At 54.9% G+C, this 23,156-nt stretch overlaps 1 protein-coding gene across 2 annotated transcripts; it reads right to left on the minus strand.

The window, feature by feature from the left end:
• Positions 1 to 9,854: 9,854 nt before the first annotated feature.
• Positions 9,855 to 14,861, minus strand: LOC127037969 (free fatty acid receptor 2-like). 2 transcript variants are annotated; one of them, XM_050930236.1, is made up of 2 exons: positions 14,833 to 14,861; positions 9,855 to 11,620 (listed from the first exon to the last, which is right to left on the minus strand). In XM_050930236.1, the coding sequence occupies exon 2, from the start codon at positions 11,607 to 11,609 to the stop codon at positions 10,614 to 10,616; it is 996 nt and encodes a 331-aa protein (XP_050786193.1). In that variant the 5' UTR covers positions 11,610 to 11,620; positions 14,833 to 14,861; the 3' UTR covers positions 9,855 to 10,613. The 2 variants fall into 2 exon arrangements, with proteins under 2 accessions (XP_050786193.1, XP_050786192.1); XM_050930235.1 differs by lacking the exon at positions 14,833 to 14,861 and adding an exon at positions 11,766 to 11,785.
• Between the last annotated feature and the right edge of the window lie 8,295 nt (positions 14,862 to 23,156).

Below are 23,156 nucleotides of genomic sequence, written 5' to 3' on the forward strand. Positions count from 1 at the left end.
GCAGAGCTGGGTTGGAGGGGGGACCCCAGGGCTGGGCTGGCGGGGGTCTGTGGGTTGGGACTGAGGGGCACTGGCAGAGCTGGGTTGGAGGGGGGACCCCAGGGCTGGGCTGGCGGGGGGCTGTGGGTCAGAGCTGAGGGGGGGACCCCAGGGCTGGGGCTGCAGGTCAGGATTTCTCCCTAGCTATTGTCATTAACTCCGCATCCCTGGCCGCTGCAGGCCTCTCTCTGTATTTACCATTTTAATACCCTTTCTATTACGCTCAATGACTTCCCCAATAAATCTCTGCCGCGACGATGGATCTAACCTTTGGAGCTGTGCCCGGCTCGGCGCTTCCTCTTTTCCCTGGTCACCCTGGAGGATTAACCACACAACAACACCACACAGTTGAGTCAATGGCAGCTGGCCCGGCCCCGAGCGAAACCCACCGTACCTTGCCCCTACTAGGACTCAGAGACATCATTTGCATAGGCAAAGTGGGCTGTCAGACTGTACATTTCCAATTTCCCCAATGCTTTCCTTCCTTAACGATCTCAGCACTGAGACTCAGACACCTCTGGGGCAGGGCAGTGGGGGAGCAGCCGCATAGGGATGGCTGGCCTGGTGCTGAGATGCGACCAGCTCTGGGGTGGGGCAGCTGGGGAACAGCCTCATAATGATACCCCCAACTATGCCCCCAGCACAGTGCCCCTGTGCCAGCCTTCCTCTGCAGTGTGTGGCGCAGCTCCCCCTGTGCCAGCCTTCCTCTGCAGCATGGGGCGCAGCTCCCCCTGTGCCAGCCTTCCTCTGCAGCATGGGGCGCAGTCGCCTGTGCCAGCCTTCCTCTGCAGCGTGGGGCACAGCTCCCCCTGTGCCAGCCTTCCTCTGTAGCGTGGGGCGCAATCGCCTGTGCCAGCCTTCCTCTGCAGCGTGGGGCGCAGCTCCCCCTGTGCCAGCCTTCCTCTGCAGCGTGGGGCGCAGCTACCCCTGCGCTAGCCTTCCTCTGCAGCGTGGGGCGCAGCTCCCCCTGCGCCAGCCTTCCTCTGCAGCATGGGGCGCAGCTCCCCCTGTGCCAGCCTTCCTCTGCAGCGTGGGGCGCAGCTCCCCCTGTGCCAGCCTTCCTCTGCAGCGTGGGGCGCAGCTCCCCCTGTGCCAGCCTTCCTCTGCAGGATGGGGTGCAGCTCACCTGTGCCAGCCTTCCTCTGCAGCGTGGGGTGTAGCTCCCCTATGCCAGCCTTCCTCTGCAGCGTGGGGCGCAGCTCGCCTGGTGAGCTCACCTGCACACATCTCCCCTCACCAATCCCCTGCAGTGGCTGGGGGCTCTGGCCTTGCAGGCATCTCCTGTTCTCTGCCTGGGGCGAGCGCCAGCGTCTGGCCAGGTGCTGCAGGACGTTGCCCCCGCTGATCTAAGGAGCCCTGCGGGGTAGACCTGCCGGGGAGTCTGGTGTCAGGCTGGCAGGTTCTCCCCGAGGTGGGCGGTGCTGGGGGCGGCTCAGTGTGGGTTTGATTTGCGGGCCAGTGGCTGGCTCAGCTGGGACGTAACCTGGTTACCTCCTGGGCCAGGGACCCTGGCAACTCCAGACACCTGCCCTGACACATGCCCTCACCAACCACGCCCAGTGGCCGGGTCTCTCTCTGTGTCTTGCCACGTGCAGCCTGCTGGCTGGTTTGTCTCCCTCATGCCCACTTGCAGGATCCTTTGCTAAGCACCACCCTTACCCTTTGATTCAATATGAGGGGGGACTGTTAACATTGTCATGAAGCCAGCCACACTCCAGCCCTCCTGCATGGGACAGACCGGAGAACTGCCCCAAATGACCCCAGCGCCTATCCATTAAAAACCCAGCCAACCCTGATCTAATCCCTGCACCGATGGAGAAGGCCCCAGGCCCCTCGGGAAATTGTTCCAGTGATTAATGACACTTGCTGGGACAGACGTCTACACTACACAATCAAAGCGACCCAACGTCAGCACACGGCCGCTGTGGGAATGACATCGCTGTGTGTGTCTACGCTTGGGTCCTCGTGTCACCGGTGCGTGTCCATACCATGAGCACCTGCACCGATTGTACCGTTACCGCGGCCCCTGAAAGCCAGCAACAGGCAACGTGAGCAACACAGCGTCTGGGCTGACACAGCGTCGACTGCTTCTCTGGTCTTTGTTATCGAAACCAGCCTTCAAAATCCCTCCCCCGGGGCTCCGTCTGGTGGCATCATAATTGCTTCACACATCCAAGCCTGCCCTCCGTTCCCCCCGCCGTCCGAAAGACCACCACAGCCTGTTAAAATCTCCATCCATCACTGTCTGCGTCTAGACATCGCAGGTCAGAGCTCTCCACTCCCACAGCCTTCACCACAGCGCTGACGCCCGGGGAGGAGGGGAGACTCGCTGGGTTCCACGTGGCCGGATCAGGATGATGGAAAGGTCAGCCTCACGGGGCCAGGCCAGACAGTTACTCCTAGCCGCTGTGGTTGGGATTTTCCCTGGAGTTTGAATGCAGGGAAAAGTGTGTCAAATAATTTCAGAGCAGGAAATGCCCCCTCAAAGGAGCTTGTATTTCAGAGAGGACAAATGGGAGGCAGGTTTTATGCACAGGTCATTTTTTCTGGCTTTTTTAGCTGCAGCTGTTGGAGTAGGAAAATGTGAGGCCGCCACGTGCCATGTGCCGGCCTGGTCCAGCTCTGCATCCTGCCACGTGCCGTATGCCAGTCGTGTCCTGCTTTGCATCCTGCCACGTGCCATGTGCTGGCCGGGTCCCGCTCTGTCTCCTACCACATGCAGCCTGCCGGCCGGGTCCCACTCTGCATCCTGCCATGTGCTGTGTGCCAACCGGGTCTCATTCTGCGTCCTGCCGTGTGTCGTGTGCCGGACAGATCCCACTCTGTGTCCTGCCACGTGCAGCCTGCCAACTGGATCCTGCTCTGCGTCCTGCCATGTGCCGCGTGCCAGCCGGGTCCTGCTCTGCATCCTGCCATGTGCAGCCTGCCGGCCAGATCCCACTCTATATCTTGCCACATGCCAGCCGGGTCCTGCTCCGTGTCCTGCCATGTGCAGCCTGCTAGCCGGGTCCTGCTCTGCATCCTGCCGGCCGGATCCCACTCTGCGTCCTGCCACATGCCAGCTGGGTCCCACTCTGCGTCCTGCCACGTGCAGCCTGCCGGCTGGATCCCACTCTGCGTCCTGCCACATGCCAGCTGGGTCCCATTCTGCTTCCTGCCATGTGCAGCCTGCCAGCTGGGTCCCACTCTGCATCCTGCCACGAGCCGTGTGCCAACCAGTTTATCCCCCTCACACTCACTTGCAGGATCAATGGGCATGTGCCTCCCTTTAAATATGGAGGGGGGAACTATTACCATTGTCACAGCACTTTTTTTGTGTCACAGGCAAAATAAACCCTTCCAGTGAGGCTTGTTTGGGGGGACAGGGGCCTGCACAGAGCCAGCCACATTCCAGCCCTCCTGCATGGGACAGGCCAGAGAACTGCCCCCAATAACCCCGGAGCCAACCTGGGAGAAATCCAGCCAATCCTGATCTAAACCCTGCGCTGATAGAGAAGGCCCCAGGCCCCTCGGGAAATTCTTCCAGTGATTAATGACTCTTGCCAGGACAGACGTCTACACTACACAATCCAGGCTACCCAGTGTCGGCACACAGCCGCTGTGGGAGTGACATTGCTGTGTGTGTCTACGCTTGGCTCCCCGTGTTGCTGGTGCGCATCTGCACCACGAGCGCCAGCACCGATTGTACCGCCGGTGATTGTGGTCTCAGAGGGGACAATCAGGCGGCAGGTTTTACGCATGAATCAGCCCTAACAGGGTCATTTTTTTCAGCCGTCTTTGGCAGCAGCTGTGGGAGCAGCAGAATGTGAGTCCTGATCCTTGCACGCCTTGTCCGAGCAGTGTGTGCCATGCTCGCGCGGTCCGTCCCCGTCCCAGCAGCCTCTGAGCTAATCTAGTGCTGAGGACACTGCCTAAGCCTGGTTGGCCTATTGCTTTCTTTGCTCACAAAAAGACTTTTTACCAGCACTCACCCTCTAGCCGATGAGCGAGCGAAGCCCACGTCTTTCCATTTCTGCCACAAAATCCAAGTTCCCTAAAGGTAAAAATTCACAAATCTTTCCATTGATAACAACCAGAATCAACAGCCAGTCGACCCCAGAGAAACAGCTTGAGATCGAGCCACACTCCCTTTAAGGTTATTGACGATGTCTGTATTGACAGGTAACACTGACGGTCGAAGGTTTAATGATTAGCGTCAACTTTTGGAATCTCAACAGTTGGGTCATTAAAATTTAGTCATAGAACCATAGAATCAGAGAAGATCAGGGTTGGAAAAGACCTCAGGAGGTCACCTAGTCCAATCCCCTGCTCAAAGCAGGACCAATCCCCAACTAAATCATCCCAGACAGTCGCTTTGTCAAGCCTGATCTTAAAAACCTCTAATGAAGGAGATTCTACCACTCCCCTAGGTAACCCAGTCCAGTGCTTCACCATCCTCCGAGTGAAATAGGGTTTCCTAATATCCAACTTAGACCTCCCCCACTGCAACTTGAGACTATTACTCCTTGTTCTGTTACTGCCACCGCTGAGAACAGCTGAGCTGCATCCTCCTTGGAACCCCCTTCAGGTAGCTGAAAGCTGCTTTCAAATCCCCCCTCACTCTTCTCTTCTGCAGACTAAACAATCCCAGTTCCCTCAGCCTCTCCTCATAAGTCATGTGCCCCAGTCCCCTAATCATTTTTGTTACCCTCCGCTGGACTCTTTCCAATTTGTCCACATCCTTCTTGTAGTGTGGGGTCCAAAACTGGACACAATACTCCATATGTGGCCTCACCAGTGCCAAAGAGAGGGGAATGATCACAATCTCCTGGCAATGCTCCTACGAATGCAGCCCAAGATGCCGTTAGCCTTCTTGGCAACAAGGGCACACTGCTGACTCATATCCAGCTTCTCATCTGCTGTAATCCCCAGGTCCTTTTCTGCAGAACTGCTGCTTAGCCAGTCAGTCCGCAGACTGTAGCGGTGCATGGGATTCTTCCTTGTTCCCTGCACTTGTCCTTGTTGAACCTCATCAGATTTCTTTTGGCCCAGATCTCCAATCCCCATTGTCTGATCCCATCATCATCTCCTGCAACTCTGAACATTGAAACGGATGAAAATTGGGGGTGGTGGAAACACTGAAGCTGAAAAGTGGAGATTATCTGTGGAATTTATTTTAAAAACATCAAATTGAAAGGCTGCGGGGGTGTCAGGGCCCCTTGAAGCAGTGGAGCAATAGCTGAAAAGCAAACGGCCCCGGGGAAAACCATGTCAGGGGATTGCAGCTGCGATGCCCTCACTGACCTTGGCTGCCTTTGGCCTGGCTGCTCCGTAACGGCCAGACTCATCCAGGTGGTGAATATCATCTAACCCCCCCACACCCCACCTCCCCCGCAAAAAGAGACACACGAGGCTGTAGGATCTTGAGAATTTCTGTGGATTCCCGCCGCCGCCGGCCTCCCCACCACTGGCTTTTGGTTTCCTTCTGGTGCCCCGTCCCTCAGGGATACTTGGGGCGCCCGGCATGGCTGGGCCATTACCTGGTTACCCCGCCCAGTGCCAAGTACCCCGTAGCCCAGAAACCCCTCGCTGGGTGTCAGCTCCAGTGCACGTGTGTCCCCACTAACGCCCCCACCCCCGGCCACCTTCTGCCACTGCATCCTCTGAATAGTCAGGGTGGGACTGTCCGCTCCAGACTCTGGTCCCCCACATCCCTCTGGGGCTCAGGTGTGAGGTGCTGGTGCCCTCTGGTGGACACAGCAAGTACCGCACCTGGCTTTTTTCCAGGACTGTAGGAAATCTGGGGGAAGGGGGGGGTTGGTGCTCCAAAGGTGGGGACAGTCAGGGACATGGGGTGGGGTGGGGGTCTCTGGCAGACTGGGATCTGCCCATGGACTGCAGGTGCTGCGTAGCTAGCCCATGGAGCGTCTTCACAGGGCCTGTCCTTGTGCCGTGCTTAGGGGGCGGCTCCGGGACTTGTTGGGAAAAGCAGACGGTGCCAGAGCTGAGTGATGCCTTCCAAGGAGCTCCCGACTTCCGACCCCCCCGCCCCCACCGCTCGCCGCCCGCATGCCTTGCAGGCCCCTTGCCCAGGCTCCCAGGTCCTGCCTCAGCTGCCACGGCCTAGTCCAGACACACAGCTCCCGACCCGCAGCCCCCTGCCAGCCCAGCCCTGGGCTCCCCACCCCCCAGCTCTGCCGGTGCCCATCACTCCCGACCCGCAGCCCCCTGCCAGCCCAGCCCTGGGCTCCCCCCACCCCCCAGCTCTGCCGGTGCCCCTCACTCCCGACCCGCAGCCCCCTGCCAGCCCAGCCCTGGGCTCCCCACCCCCCAGCTCTGCTGGTGCCCCTCACTCCCAACCCACAGCCCCTGCTAGCCCAGGCCTGTCCCCTTCACCCCCACCCCTGCCGGTGCCCCTCACTCCTGACCCACAGCCCCCTGCCAGCCCAGCCCTGGGCTCCCCCCACCCCCCAGCTCTGCCGGTGCCCCTCACTCCTGACCCACAGCCCCCTGCCAGCCCAGCCCTGGGCTCCCCCCACCCCCCAGCTCTGCTGGTGCCCCTCACTCCTGACCCACAGCCCCCTGCCAGCCCAGCCCTGGGCTCCCCACCCCCCAGCTCTGCCGGTGCCCCTCACTCCCGACCCGCAGCCCCCTGCCAGCCCAGCCCTGGGCTCCCCACCCCCCAGCTCTGCTGGTGCCCCTCACTCCTGACCCACAGCCCCCTGCCAGCCCAGCCCTGGGCTCCCCCCACCCCCCGCTCTGCCGGTGCCCCTCGCTCCTGACCCGCAGCCCCCTGCCAGCCCAGCCCTGGGCTCCCCCCACCCCCCAGCTCTGCCGGTGCCCCTCACTCCCAACCCCCAGCCCCCTGCTAGCCCAGCCCTGGGCTCCCCACAGCTCTGCCAGTGCCCCTCACTCCTGACCTACAGCCCCTGCCAGCCTACCCTGGGCTCCCTGTCCCCCCCTTCCCCCCACAAGCTCTGCCGGTGCCCCTCACTCCTGACACCCTCACTCCCGACCCACAGTCCCCTGCAAGCCCAGCCCTGGACTCTCCCCCCCCGACAAGCTCTGCCAGTGCCCCTCATTCCTGACTTGCAGCCCCCCGCATCCCTCCACAGCTCTGCTGCTATGGCCGATGTAAGTGAAGGATGGGACACGCTCTGGGCCAGCCCTATGGCCTGTGGAGAAATCCCCCTGACACAGAAGCGTGTCCATCAGTCTTGCTATCAGCCCTTAGCCCACCAGATGGCCCTGGAGATTCAGGGCTGTGCACAGAAGCGCAAGGTAGAAACCCCCAGCTGCAAACACAGGCAGATTATAGCACTGCCTGGGGCATCGGGGCCAGCCCGGACTGCCAGGGGAGAGCCCCTAGCCTGCCCCCCTGCAGCACAGCGCCCCCTAGTGCTGCCCTGGGGCATCGGGGCCAGCCCGGACTGCCAGGGGAGAGCCCCCACCATGCCCCCTGCAGCTCAGCGCCCCCTACTACCACCCTGGGGCATTGGGACCAGTCCTGACTGCCAGGGGAGAGCCCCCCGCTCTCTGCAGCACAGCACCCCCTAGTGCCAGCCTGGGGCATCGGGGCAGCCCGAACTGCCAGGGGAGAGCCCCCACCCTGCCCCCTGCAGCACAGCGCTGCTTAGATTCATAGACTCTAGGACTGGAAGGGACCTCGAGAGGTCATCGAGTCCAGTCCCCTGCCCTCATGGCAGGACCAAATACCGTTTAGACCATCCCTGATAGACATTTATCTAACCTACTAGTGCCAGCCTGGGGCATTAGGGCAGCCCGGACTGCCAGGGGAGAGCCCCCACCCTGCCCCCTGCAGCACAGCGCCCCCTAGTGCCAACCTGGGGCACCGGGGCCAGCCCAGACTGCCAGGGGAGAGCCCCACCCTGCCCCCTGCAGCACAGTGCCCCCTAGTGCTGCCCTGGGGCATTAGGGCAGCCCGGACTGCCAGGGGAGAGGCCTCACCCTGCCCCCTGCAGCACAGCGCCCCCTAGTGCCAGCCTGGGGCATCGGGGCCAGCCCGAACTGCCAGGGGAGAGCCCCCTGCCCCCTGCAGCACAGCGCCCCCTAGTGCTGCCATGGGGCATCGGGGCCAGCCCGAACTGCCAGGGGAGAGACTCCACCCTGCCCCCTGCAGCATAGCACCCCCTAGTGCCGCCCTGGCGTGGGCAGTGAGTTCACCCTGCTAAGCGCACACACTCTGTGCCATACGGCTGTTGTGGTGTGTGAATGTCTTATGGGTGCGTGAGTGTGCTGAGATTGTGTGCAGCTGTGTGGGTGGGATGGGGGGTGGGGTTAAGGGAGTGTACCTCTTGCCCCCTGCTTGAGGGGACGAGCCCTGTGCTCATGTGTATGAACAGACACACCTCCCTCCCTCTCCCCCACAGTTCCCCTACCTGCTGCCCAGGGGTGTCTCTCGTCATTTTGCCACCCCAAGCACGGCTGGCAGGCCTGGAGCTGCCCCTGCTGCTGCCCGTGTGTGTGTGTGTGTGTGTGTATGGGGGGGTTGCAATGCAGTGTTGGGGAGGGGCACTCCCTGTGCGTGTCTGCACCACTCTCATTTGTTTATCTGCTAACAGCTGCTCTTGGGAGCTCGCTGTGCAATGAGGTTTGCTGGGTCTCAGCCCCATTAGGAGCAGGAGCCAACCTGCACCCAGCTTCCCCCCACCCCCGCCCGCTGACCCCTCCAAGGAGCTGGACAGGCCACGGTGACTGAGCCCAGGAGAGGGGACTGCACATCTGTTTACAGGGGACTGTATGGGGGGGCTCCTGCTCTGTGGAAGTCCTGGGGGTGAGCGGTGAGCTCCGTGGCAGCATCCCATGGTCTGGGACCTGGTGGTTCCTCCAGCTGCCCACGCGAGATCCCCTGGCAGCCCCAGGCCCTGCTCAGCCCAGTTATCCATTAACCCCAGTTAATATGGGTGCCAGGGAGACACTGTTTATTTACATGCTGTGCCAGATTCACGCCCTGCAGTTAATTAAAAGTCGACAGACACAATGTGCTTGTGTTCTACTTCCTAGCCCTGGTCCCCTCACGTGGATAGAACCCAGGAGTTCTGGCGCCCAGCAACCACCCAACTCTAACTCACAGACCCCACTCCCCTCCCAAAACTGGTTATAGACCCAAGTGTCCCAAGCCTCTGTTTGCTAGAAGCTGGGAATGGGTGACAGGGGATGGATCATTTGATGATTCCCTGTTCTGTTCATTCCCTCTGGGGCACCTGGCATTGGCCATTGCTGGAAGACAGGACACTGGGTTAGATGGACCTTTAGTCTCACCCAGTTTGGCCATTCTTATGAGTCCTGGCTTCCAACCCCACTGATTCCAACCCACTAGATCACAAGAAAAATTAGAAAATAATCACTATTGGATAATAAATCAATAACTTTATTTAATATGTAGCTAAAGCCACTGGCCCTGGGGGGCGCCAGATACACCAGTGAAGGGAGGAGATGCAGGACCTTGCGTGAGGGAGATCTCAGCTCTATGTCCGGACCTGGAACAGACCCGCAGGGACCAGTGTCCATTGTACGGGTGCCTGCTAATCTCCCATCCCCCACCAACAGCATACTTGGAGGATAACAGCTCTATTACTGCTGCAAAAGGTACTCTGCCTTTAGATCACGTGAGCCATTCACTGTGGTGCTGGAAGTCCTGCTTTCTAATCCTGCTCTGTAAAAGCCTTCCCACGACTGTTTGCATAGAGCGCCCTGCATTGATAGTGAAGGTCCAGAGTCCAAATCCTTCCCATCCACACTGCCGCCAACACACGGCATTTCTCCTTTCGCTCAAGCACTAGCTTGCTGGGCTGCAGCCTCTTGCGTTCCAGTCCCACTGAGGCAGACATGCACTAATACTAGTGGCCAAGAACGAGGAGCTCTCCATAGCACAACAAGGGCAAACTCGGGGCCCACAGGCCCCTCACGGAGCCTGGTCCTTGTTCATCTGCCACTAAATGGTTCCCCGAAATGGGACAAGCTCAGCCCAGCTTGTTTGCCCTCCCTCAAGCAACCCCCACTTGGTTCCCCCCTTGCAGTTACAACCCATAGTAACTTGTTTGCCCGTTAGCCCAGCCATGGAGAAGGAAAGACCAGAAGTGAGTGGAGGGCGCCGGGGGGACCCTCCAGCTGAAATCAGTCTATGTTTCACTTGTGAGCCAGCAGCGACCAAGGAAGGCCTTTGACGCCATGATGACCCTGACACTGAGAGAGGCCGGATCCTTGAGGAAGTTGGGACACTCGCTCCAAAGCTTAAGTAAGCCAAAGTCCAGTGGGAGCTTGGTCAACTGCTTAGTTGTGGCCCGGCAGCGGCATAAGAAGGCCCTTGACACCATGGCGACCCCGACTTCAGGTCAACCAAAGCCCTTTGGAGCCAAGTTTGGCCAACCACATAGAAGCTCAAGTAGGCCAAAGCCTTGTGGAAGTTGGGCACCAACTCCAAGCCCTGCCACACGCTGCTGTCTACTCTCAGGAGGTGCAGGGAAGGACAGAAGATGCCGTCCCTGTCTGAAGTGCAGGATCTCTTTCTCCTGTGACACATAGGACAAGAAAGGCTCTGCGGAAGAAACAGAGAGTTGGTGTCACTCTGGGAGTCAAGTCATTGACCCCTCAGCCTCGTCCCCACTGTCTGCCTCCACCTCTCTGCCCCCTTCCCCGCTGCAAGTCAAGTAGGGGAGATGACACCGGGCCATGAAGGCGCTGAGTTTGTGCCACAGGCCGGCCAGGCACTTGGTGAAGGCCCGTTGGACAGCAGTGGAGGAGAAGTAGAAGATGGCGGGGTCCAAGGCCGCGTTGAGGGTGCTGAGGAGAAGAGCATACACCCTCCAGGAGGGGCTCTTGTTCTGGACAAAGCCCACCACGTGGGACAGGTTGTAGGGGGCGAAGCAGACTATGAAGTTGAACAAGGTGGCCACAGCCAGGCCCACGGCCCGCTGCTTCCTCCGGGCCGGGATGTTGGGCAGGGCCACCAGGATGCGGACGAAGTTGACGTAGCAGAAGATGGTGACGGTGAAGGGGAGGCAGAAGAGGATCAGGAAGATCTCCAGCCGGACAGGGAGCAGGATCTGGAGCTGTGTAGGGGAGAAATCTTCATAGCAGTGGGACGCATTGTTGAAGGGTGCTGTCCTGTTCTGGCTCGGGTCTTGGTATTGGACAATGTAGACGATGCTGCAGTGGGTACAGCCCACCACCCAGAAGACCACGGAAGCAGCTGTGGCATAGGCTGGCCGGCGCCAGAGCTTGTACTTGATAGGAAAGGCCACGCCCAAATAGCGCTCAATGCTGACGGCCATGAGGAAGAGGGAGCTGATGTAGATGCTACTGTAGAAGAAGAAGCTGGTGAGTGGGCAGAGGAAAGCGGGCAAGGTCCACACCCTATCTGAGATGGCCTCCACCATCCTGAAGGGCAGGAAGATGAGGAGGGAGATATCGGATATGGTGAGGTTGAGGAGAAGGATGTCGACGGGGGTGGTTTTCTGGCAGACCTTCACCAGGAAGGTGTAGAAGGCCAGGAGGTTGGACGGGAGGCCGATCAGGAAGGTGAAGATGTAGACGGTGAGAACCACCGGGGTGCAAATGGTCGCGCTCATCGTCTTGGCTTCTACAAAGGACAAAAGCCTTGTCAGCTGCTGAAGGAACTCAGGGGTCCTGGCTCCCAGCCCCTGCTGCTCCAATCCCCTTGATCCCACTCCCCTGCCAGGCCTGGGGATTGAACCCAGGGGTCCTGGCTCCTAGTCCCTCCTTACCTGTAGCCATGCGAGCAAGCTCAGGGCGCCTGTTACATTAGCTGACACTAGACCTGAGGCTGGAATTTATGTAGCTGGCTCTCATATTTATTTAGCTCAGTTTCCTGTTTAGCCCAGGGCAGACGCGGGGGGGCCAGCGCTGGAGAGATCGGCTGGTCTGGGATGCATGAGATCGCGTGAGCAAATACACAGGGATGGGCTGGGGGGAGAGGGGGGGCAAGCGGGCAGCTCGGAGGACAGGGAAGCGGCTGTTCCTCAGAGGGAAATTTTCATAACTATTATCAAATGTGCGGTCTAGTGGCCAGGCAGGGGGGATGGGCGCCAGGACTCCTGGGTTCTCTCCCTGGTTCTGAGGAGTGATTTTGTGGTTAAAATAGGGGATAAGGAGTCAATGCACAGTAGAATTACGAAACACAACCCAGGATTCTTGAGCTTTCCGCTCCACACAACCCACTAGACTCCACTCTCTGCCCAGAACCAGGGAGAGAACCCAGGAGTCCTGGCTTCCCCCTCCAGCCGCTGAGCCATCCTAGTGACTCTGAAGACCAGCCTGCCAGTTTTCCCGGTGGCCAAGTGGGGCAATTTGCCCCAGGGCCCGCAGGGGCCCCCATGAGACTTTTTCGGGGCCCCGGAGAGAGGTCCTTCACTTGCTGCAGGGCTCCGGAAAACTCTCACGGGGCCCGGGGCCCCAGAGTTTCCTCCGCTCCAGGTCTTCGGCTGCAATTCGGCAGCGGGGGAGTCCTTTAGCCCCGGGACCACTGCCGAAGTGCCAGGGAAGACACCAGGCCCCCTGAATCCTCTGGGTGGCCCTGGGCCAGGGCGTCCTGCACCCGTGCTTCAGACAGGCTGCGGGTGCCCTCATGCCAAGCTGCGATGGGCCCCTCCTTTCCCGGGGTTCACGTAGCTCTACTCCCGCCTCCTACCTGTAGGGATCGATCCTTAAAAAGCCTCATTAAGGAGAAGTTAATAAACCTCCTGTAAAGTAAGCCACTGCCTGGGCTCAGCCAGTCCTTCTGCTGTCTGTAATCACTGCTTCTAGATCCCTTACCAAAGGTGGGGGGAGGTGTCTAGTAGACAGGGAGCCAGGACTCCTAGGTTCTAGCCCCAGCTCTGGGAGGGGAGTGGGGTCTAATGGATTACAGCAGGGGTTGGGGTGCTGAAAGCCAGGGCTCCTGGGTTCTGGATGGATAAGGTACATGGGTATAGATGAAAAGACAGCAGAGCTATCCCACCCATGAGCCTCTATATCCATCTTTCTCCATACGCACCCTGTATCTAGCTATCCAGCCTCATGGACTCCCATCCACGTCTCTTAACAGCTGTCTATCCATCCCCCTGCCTTTCTCTTGCCCCCTTCTCCCCCTAGTATGTACTGCACTCGCTTGCCCCAGCTCTATGCAAGAGGCATCAGGCCAAGCCACAGGTTTGAATCCCAGTTCCCACAACCTGCCGGCTCCCTACTCTTTGCCCAAGTTGGATCTCAGTCGCGGCAGGGTGGGATTGCTGGTCATTCCACCCACGGATGCCCAAGAGAGCTAAATCGCTCAGGGCTCGGCTGTGTAAACAGAGTCCCCGCTTTGAATAGAAATACCCCCCATCACACACTGCTGTCATTTTAGCCAGCTCGTAAAATCAGGTGCTGGGCAGCAATCCTGCTACACAGCTTGGCCAGGTTATTTTCACTCCTTGGGGTAATCCTGTGGAGCCAGGACTCCTGGGTTCTATCCCCAGGTCTGGGAGAGGAGTGGGGTCTAGTGGTTAGAGCTGGGGGGGTGTCTCAGCGCCAGGACTCTTGGGTTTCATCCCCAGCTCTGGGAGGGGAGTGGGATCTAATGAGTTACAGCAGGGGGCTGAGAGCCAGGACTCCTGGGTTCTATCCCCAGGTCTGGGAGAGGAGTGGGGTCTAGTGGTTAGAGCTGGGGGGAGTGTCTCTGCGCCAGGACTCTTGGGTTCCATCCCCAGCTCTGGGAGAGGAGTCAGGTCTAGTGGTCAGAGCTGGGGGGGTCTTGTAGTCAGGACTCTTAGGTTCTGTCCCCAGATCTGGGAGGGCTATGGGTTCTAGTAGTCAGAGCAGGAGGCTGGGAGCCAGGACTCCTGGGTTCTTGGAATTGGGGTGGGTGTATGTGCCAGCCAGCACTTCTCTCCTTGTCATGCCCTCCTGCAGTTCCTTTCTGTCCTTCCACTCTCTGTTCTCAGACAGAAACCCACTTCTCCTGGCCTGGCTGGCTGCTCAGATGTGGTGGCATGACATGGAACCGCGAGGAGATCAGACCCATTGTCAGGTTCCAAGAGTCGTTGGTAATGGAGCCACTGCCCGGGGTGGGAGGAATTGTCCCTTCCAGTCTCTTCCTCCAAGAGGGGAACCCATTCTGTGGGGGATGGAATGACCACACCCCACATCCTGACTGGCACCTCCCCATCTCAGTGCTGGATACCTACCTGTACATGGACTGTTGTGTTCTTCTGTCTCAGGATTCCCCTCTTCCTGTGCCCACCTTGCGATTACTCAGCTGAGCTAGACAGATTTCCATCCCCCACTGCCCACGTCGCTCAGCCCTGATCGCTCGGAGGTGGACGAGCGCATGGCCAAATTAGGTCACAAACCTTCACCCCCATTTTACAGCTTGAAGAACAGAGTCAAAACAGGGAAAGGGGCTGGCCACGCTGGGGAAAGAGCCCAGGAGTCCTGGCTCCCCCCCAGCCCCTGCCTCTAACCACTAGACCCCACTCCCCTCCCAGAGCAGGGGCTAGAACCCAGGGGCCAGCTGAGGCAGCCTCTTCCCATTTACTTAATTGCTTGTTTGTTTCCTTTTAATTTCACAAAAACTAAACTAAACTTTGCCCAGAGGCCTGGGCATGACTGGTAAAGGGAAACACAAACTGGTCAGGACTGGGAAAAGAACCCAAGAGCCCTGCCCCTGACTTTAACCAGTAGACCCAACTCCCTGTCCAGAGCCAGTGATAGAACCCAGGACTCCCAACTCCCCACTTTCCCCTGCTCTAACCACTAGACCCCACTCCCCTCCTTACAAGCCCTGACCCAGACAGCTAGAGAGCCCAGCCTCACCTCCTTTCCACCAGTCAGTGCGCTGAGAGCCTGCAGAAGGGCTGGAATCCAGGTGTCCAGGCTGGGAGCCACCCCAAGTGATGTGTCAGGGACGAGCTGGTGGCTGGTCTCCTGCGTCCCGGCTGAGGAGTGAGTTTCCTGTACCCAGGTGGCTGGTTATGTTGTGTCCGTGGCTGAGCTCCAGGAAACCCCACTGGTCCCTCTCCTCAGAAAACCACGCAGAAAGGATGAGAGATGCAATCGTTACTTCCTTGTGCTAGATGTGAACCAGCACGTCCTCAAGGGAGTCTGAGCCTCCCTTCCTACCAGTCAGCTACTGCATCCTGCTGGGGGTGAGGCCCGTGGGTTCTAGTCCAGGCTCAGGCAGGGGAGTGGGGTCTGGTAGTTAGAGCAGTGAAGGGCTGGAAGCCAGAACTCCCAGGATCTGGAAGAGGAGTGAGGTCTAGTGGTTCTACCACAGGGCACGGAGGAGAGGCTGTGCTGGATTTATGGTTCTTTGATCCCCCGGGCTGCAGCATCTTTCAGAAACGCGATATTAAATAAACAAACAAATCCGAGTTCATATTTCTTCACTCGGGCTCCGGAGCACATAAAAACCCTGCACAGAGCACCAAGTCACAAACAGTGGCCACAGCTGAGTGGGAGGGAATCCTGACTGACTGCTAAAGATAGAGGCAATGGGGCCAGATCCCAGCAGGGGATCAGTCGTCCGTTGCTCTATAGCCAGGATACCAGAGGCGATGGGTCCCCAGGTGTCATCAGGGTAGTGTTGCAGGGGAGGGGACACTGACATCGACGGGCCAATGATGGGAAAACGGTGAGACGTCCCAAGGTGTCCTGGCCAAGATGAGGGGTTGGGGTCCCCAGCCTCGGCCTTCCACGCCCAGGGCCTTGCTTTGGGGAGGGATGAATCAGCTCCAGGAATGCAGACCCTCACCCCAGCCTCGAGCAGGGCTCTGGGTCCAGCGTCCTGTCCCTCCCCCACGGTGGAGCTGCATCAGTCACTATTTGCATTGTTCTGATAACATCGGTGCTGTGAGACAAAGGGGGCGTCCTGGGCGCCCGTCCTCCTGGCGTGTGCACAGACGGACAGACTGACGCTCATGTGGGAGTGCCATGGGCTGGCTCACCCGTCCTTCCAGGGGGGAGATGGGTTTCAGATGGGTGCGTTTCTCACTGCAGGGTCCATGCTTGGCATCCATGAACCCATCCTGTGCTCTTTTGCCATGATAGCCCTTGGCCCAGAAGTCCTGGCTCCCAGTCCCCTGCTCTCACCACTAGACCCCACTCCCCTCCCAGACCCAGAGAGAGAACCCAGGAGTCCTGGCTCCCAGCCTCCCCCCCCCTGCTCTAACCACTAGACCAGCAGTTCTCAGTTCATTTTAATGAGGTTGCCAGGGCCAGTGTTATACTCACTGAGGCCCATAGGAGGAAGCCTGAGCCCTGGCAACCCCCTTCTGACAACAAAAAATAAGGACATGACTCCAGTGCCCTGGCTTCACTATTGAGTAACACAGGGCACTGGGGGCATTTGTTAACTACTGAGTAACACAGGGCACTGGGATCATGTCATTATTTTTGTTGTCAGAAGGATGTTGTGGTGCAATAAAATTTTGAGAATCTCTGTCCTGCTCCCCGCCCAGAGCTGTGGAGAGTCCAGGAGTCCTGGCACCCAGCATCCCTGCTATGACCACTAGACCCTACTCCCCTACCACAGATGCAAAGAGAATGCAGGAGTCCTGGCTCCCAGCCCCACCCCACCCCACCCCCCAGCAGCTCCAACCAATAGACCCCAAGCGGAGGAGCCGAATCCTGCCTGCCCTGTGGTGGACAGTTGCCCCATTAGGTGCAGGGAAGTTAGTCCGGGTGGGTTCTGCCCTCGGCGAGACAGGAGGAAATGGCTGCCCACAGCAGCTGCCAGAGCTCACGCTGCACCCAGTGCAGGGACGCTGTGGTCAGGGCTGATATGGGGCCTTTGTACAACCCTCAGCACCCAGACTTCTGGAAAATCGAACGGCGCTACAAACTTCTGCCCAAAACATTTCCACAGATTTCCCCTAGGGGGCGCTGGGCCAGATCCGGCCCCAGGGCAAGGACTGGCTGGCTCTGGGGGAGTGGGGAATCATGAGGGGTGGGGTGGGGAGTATTTAGCCAGCTGGTGCCAGAGGGAGGGGTAACCCTGAGAGCCCCCTCCTTTCCTCTTGCCTAGCCCAGCTCCCAGCCCCACCTGCTCTAACGCATTAGGCCTCAATCTTCTCCCAGAGCAGGGGGTAGAACCCAGGAGTCCTGGCTCCCAGCCCCTCTGCTCCAACCCACTCGGTCCAACTCCTAGTAGAACCCAGCAGTCCTGACTCCCGGACTCTCATATCTCTTCCTGCCTTCGCCATGACCCCAGGGGGCTGGGGTGGGTGCCCAGTGCCCAGCTGGTGGCCGTGATACGGAGGCAAGGCAGCCCCACGGGGGACATAGCGGGGACTACACACAAGGACCCCAAAGCTGAGCTCGCCATGGTCCCCCTTCCCTTGCCCAGTTCCGAGAAAGAGCCCCCCTTTCCCGCCCCAAGACACGGAGAACTGGTTCCACCTCACGCAGAGCGGTGGCCTCATCGGCATGGCCACGGGCGCCCTGGCACCTCACGCTGGAGTTTCTCCCAGTCAGGGTTATGTTCTGTCAATGGGATTTTTTTATTATTGACAGCTGGGTTTATTGTTTCTTTATGAGCCGTCTGGGAAAAATCTCCTCAGAATATTGCTCAAAAGGTCATAAAATTCCTTGTGAGCACAGGGCTTTTGGGGTGAGGTTTTTCTCCACGAGCCCTCGGCATCCAAGTGGCAGATGGCGAGGATAGAATTTAAGGCCAGAAGGGACCCCCTCCCACCAGTCAGTTTAACTCAGATACCCCTGTATTAAGCCCTGTGATGGGGTCACTGCCTTCAGGGCACCGCTTGTGGCATGGGGTGGCCCTGCCGCAGCCCTGCCTCAGTTTCCTTTTTTTCAGGGCTTGTCAATAAACTCCACCCAGGCTTTTGTCTTGGCACATAACACCCTGGTTTGTTCCCACAGAACCTTGAAGATAAAGTCCTTCACATAGAATCATAGAAGATTAGGGTTGGAAGGGACCTCAGGAGGTATCTAGTCCAACCTCAAAGCAGGACGAATCCCCAACTAAATCATCCCAGCCAGGGCTTTGTCAAGCCAGGTCTTAAAAACCTCTAACGAAGGAGATTCTACCACTTCCCTAGGTCACCTATTCCAGTGCTTCACCACCCTCCGAGTGAAATAGTGTTTCGAAATATCCAACTTAGACCTCCCCCACTGCAACTTGTGACTATTACTCCTTGTTCTGTCACTGCCACTGCCAAGACCAGCTGAGCTCCATCCTCTTCTTTGGAACCCCCTTCAGATAGTTGAAAGCAGCTATCAAATCCCTCTCTCATTCTTCTCTTCTGCAGACTAAATAACCCCAGTTCCCTCAGCCTTTCCTCATAAGTCATGTGCTCCAGCCCCCTAATCATTTTCATTGCCCTCCACTGGACTCTCTCTAATTTGTCCACATCCTTCTTGTAGTGGTGGGCCCAAAACTGGGCACAATACTCCAGGTGTGGCCTCACCAGAGCCAAACAGAGGGGAATAATCACTTCCCTTTATCTGCTGGCAATGCTCCTACTAATACAACCCAGTATGCCATTGGCCTGCTTGTAACAAGTGTTAACAGATTTGCCTGTTCCTTTGGGATACGCTCATTTATTAGGGTTACTCTTTTGCGGGGGGAAGGGGGGTTCTGTAATTCTATCAATGTGCTGCTTGTGACACTTGTGTGGTCACTTGGAAATGTCCTGCAGGACCTTGGTTCCCCAGGGTTGGGTTCCTCCAGCCTCAGAATGTCTCTCTCTCTCTCTCTCTCTCTCACACACACACACACACACACACCCCAAGTCTGAGTGGACCGGGTAAATCAGCACTCTCAACCTGACCTCCTTAAATGCCCCTGGACTCAATACTCTGGGTCGAGCAGCTCTTCGAAGCTGCCACCCTCGTGTATCACAGGTTCAGCACGTCCCTATCCCCACTGTCACGTTACAATTGTTCTGGCAGTAATCTACTTGATGAGCAAACCCCACAGGATTTTTGGGTGCTACAGGGATCATTAGCTTAGGTAAGAGGAGCGTTGCTGCAGAGTAAATGGGGAAGCTAAAAACTCAAGAGTAAAGTTGAGAGAGAGAGAGAGAGAGAGACGTAACCAGCTGTCAAAGTTAGACTCAGGACTCACAATTTGTCAGACCACTCTGTTTTATTAGCACAGCGCTCTGCTAAGAACATCCAGATAATGTGAGCCCCATGCAAGACACAAACTATCTTATTTATACAGATAAAAGAGCGGGAATTAGACAAAGGAACAAAGAAAGCAAAACAGTAAAATTCACCTGGGGCACAGCATGCATATCCTACTTCCTTACTAACTCTTATCGATCTAAGGCTAATACTTCACCAATTGCCCTTATACGATGCAATAGTTCTATGTTAATGTCTGTATTCCTGACACCTGGATTGCAGCATTCCAACAATTTTGCTTAAAGGTACAGACAGCATTTCTTTAATCCTTTCTATTTTCACAATATAATTCATTCTACTTTCACAATCCCTTCTTTTGGTCAGGCGTACGCCATGACCAACAATTACTGGGTTCCACAAATTAACCGTTCCTTATCTCTTCGTTCATCAGCGATATTCAAAATCATCATATTAGCACTGTGTTTTGGGGCAGACACCTGGGTGACACAATTCTGGATACAACAGGAGATTAACTGAAAGCATACAAAAATCACTAAGATTCCAAACAGGATAGTTAGGGCTCCCTGAAACAACCAGTTTCCTATGCCAGAGAAATTGAACAGGTTACTTAGCCATTTCCATAAAGAACTCGGCTCTACTTGGGGAAGATATGCGATTTGTTCTAAGTGGCTAGCGCGATCTATTACCTCATTGGTATCGTCAGGTATAAACAGACAACATTGTTTTCCAGTGACAGCACAGCTCCCTCCTTTGGCTGCCAGCACTATGTCCAATGCCTGACGGTTCTGGAGGGCCACTGTCGGATCGCCCCTGTTTCTTTGGCCAGGGCTCTTAAACTTTCTCCGGTTTTATTTGCCATTATTTTAACTACTGCTTGTAACCTCAGGAGACTTTTTGCCTGGTATATTACTCCCCCAAGTGGGATAAAGGAACTGCCAATAGCCTCTTCCCAGGTGTCATTACTGTTCCATATTGTGTTAAAATGACAAGGTCCTCCAGTGAGGTCTGGGGAATTGAGTGGGATAGCCAGGACAGGAACACCAGTTTGAGAGTGGGCTGGGATGTGGCTGCAGACCCAGCATTTAGAAATATTAAGGGTCTGAGCTATCCACACTTGCTGCTGGATAAAAGAATTGTCATTGTGGACTCCCCAGACCTTAAGACACCAGCAGTCGAGGAACAGGCACCACCAGAGGCGCATGTTGGAGGCAGGGCCCCTCTAGTTCTGACAACCTCAACTGAGAAAACCGCAGTCACAGTTTTATGTCCACCAGGCAGCAGGCGTTAGGCTCACTACTGCTTCTTCTTGGGCCTTGCTTTATGTAGTCGTCTGCTTCCGGCAACCCTTATGAGAGCGTAGATTGTAAGGTATTGCAGGCTGTTCCTCTACGACTTCTTCTGGAGTCACAATTGACTCTGAGTGGTCCTCAGGTGATGATTGGTTCACTGGGGGTGGTGCATTTTTACACGGCAAAGCATGTATCCACTCTGAGATGCTAGACAGTTTAACAGCCGTCGGGGTAGTAAGCAGTGCCTGATGATTCTTTGATGTTCTTTAAGTTTCTTTACTACTTCTTCCTTGACTCTGGCTATAACAATGGCCTTCACACCTTATCTTTTCTTGATGCATACATTCCTCATTCACACAAATAGATTGAGAATACAAACAGTAGTATTTTATATAGAGCAAAAAAGCATTGCAAATTAAACCTTGCTAAGTTTTACAATTAATAACCAAGACAATTTACATTGAGACCCAGGCCTTCAATGTTTCTCTAATTTACTTAACATAGGCTACGTCTACACTACAGCATAAAATTGAAATTACTAAAACCGGTTTTATAAAACCGATATTATAAAATCGATTTTATGCGTCCACACTAGGGCACATTAATTTGATGGTGTGCGTCCATGGTCCTAGGCTACCATCAATTTCCGGAGCGGTACACCCTGGGTAGCTTCATTAAAGGAATGAGACCAATAACTTCGATTTCCGTTCACACTAACCCTAAATCGATATAGTAATATCGATTTTAGGGTTACTCCTCTCGTTGGGGAGGAGTACAGAAATCAATTTTAAGAACCCTTAAAATCGATTTAAAGTGCCTTGTAGTGTGGACGGGTACAGAGTTAAATCGATTTAACGCTGTTTAAATTGATTTAACTGTGTAGTGTGGACCAGGCCATAGACACAATAGAGAATCCTGTTTCTTACTACCTAAATCTTAAAACAAAAAGTTAGAGAAGGCCCAATTTGTAATGCATATGGGAAAACAGAATCTTATAGTCCCATGGGGTCATTTCTTTCTGCTATTTAAAAAAGTGGCTAGCAGGATGAAATCAAATTATACTTTAATTCTTTTGGGACATTATAAAATCCTGCTCCTACCTATCCCCCTTTTGACACTAAGATTATTAATCGCCAGTGTCACTTCTTATTTAGTCCACTTAATAGAAAGTACTGGGAGGTGATTTGGGCCTGTGGCTTTAGCTTTGCATACATTTGTTTTATCCACTAGCACATTTTAAACTTTTCAATTAAACATATACAATTTAAAACCAAAAACAATTAGGAGTAGTAACATTAGTATGCCAGTAGTTGTGGGAGACCATCCAGAAAATATGTTATACCAATGGTAAGCTGTTATGTTTTTCTGCAGTGGCAATTCTTAACATGTCCCCATTTGCGTGTATAATATGAAGGGTCCAGTTTTCCACATTTTTTTTTTCTAGGAACTATGTTACCTTTTTACCTTTTACCAGATGATTGGTAACTGTTTGCCATTCAATGCCAAGACTGATAGAGAACTCAGCTAAATCAGTGCTTACGGTAAGCTGAGACTCTTTTGTTGTTGTTGTTGTTGTTGTGGCAAATAGTAAATGTGATTATTGGTAAACAGAGTACTTGTTGCTAACACTTTTTAAACACTTTCCCCCAAGAATTAACACATACACATAGCCCATTATACAGTACTTTGGATTATCTGAAAGACAAAAATAATATTTTTCTATCCCTTTTGGGGTGGCATTGATTATTACTTAAAAGATTCCTTTCTTTTACAAGTATCAGAGGGGTAGCCGTGTTAGTCTGGATCTGTAAAAGCAGCAAAGAATCCTGTGGCACCTTATAGACTAACAGACGTTTTGGAGCATGAGCTTTCATGGGTGAATACCCACTTCCTCAGATGCTTGTCTTTCTTTTACAAATACTCTTGCTGATTGCAGGCAAAACAGAGGAATTACCCCCATATTTTCTGGTGTTTTTTGTTCTATAGGCAGGCCAGGTTTTAATGGGTTCTACTTTTTAAGGGGTATGCGGAAATTATTCCATTGTTTAGTTATTAAATTCATGAGGTGGTGTACCTCAAGTTTTTCCTCTTATATAGCAGACCAAATTTGTAATGTTTCTCCTGCTGTGTTAAGCTTTAAGTTTATTCACAGGTAATAGCTGAGAAGCATCAGTACCATATTACTTTAAAGGATTTTTCCTCAAAAATCATACACACTACAAGTTGTTACAGGGGTACTTACTAACATTAAAGTTATGTTAATGTTTAATATTAACAGTAAGATTAGCATCAAATCTATTAAAGGTATCTTGTTATACCATGCCTTTTATGTAGGCAGTTTGTTTGCTGACCAGGTATGTTCTTTATTTGCAGCTGCTTTTGTGCTGGCAGTTCTCACCTTTCTTTATCAGTTAGGTAATTTGCATCAACACAGGCTTGGCTTTTGGATTCAAAGCCATCAGCTGAGCTCAGACACTGTCTCAACACACAGGGATCTGAAAAAGAAAACACAGCCTATTGTGGCTCTTTTTGGAGCCCTAATAGGATTTTAATTCAGCAGCACGTTTCATTTGCATTTCTTTTACCCCTTTCTACAATATACACTGCACATGTCCTAGGGAAAATGCACATTCCTTCTATACTAGAACTTTTTAAAAACATTAGCCATATCAATTTTTACATAAGGTGGAACTGCTTCTTTTGTTCTTACAGAGTTTTCATGTACCCTTATCAAAGTGACAG

This window comes from Gopherus flavomarginatus, chromosome 20 (assembly GCF_025201925.1).
Source record: "Gopherus flavomarginatus isolate rGopFla2 chromosome 20, rGopFla2.mat.asm, whole genome shotgun sequence".
Lineage (NCBI taxonomy): Eukaryota > Metazoa > Chordata > Testudines > Testudinidae > Gopherus > Gopherus flavomarginatus.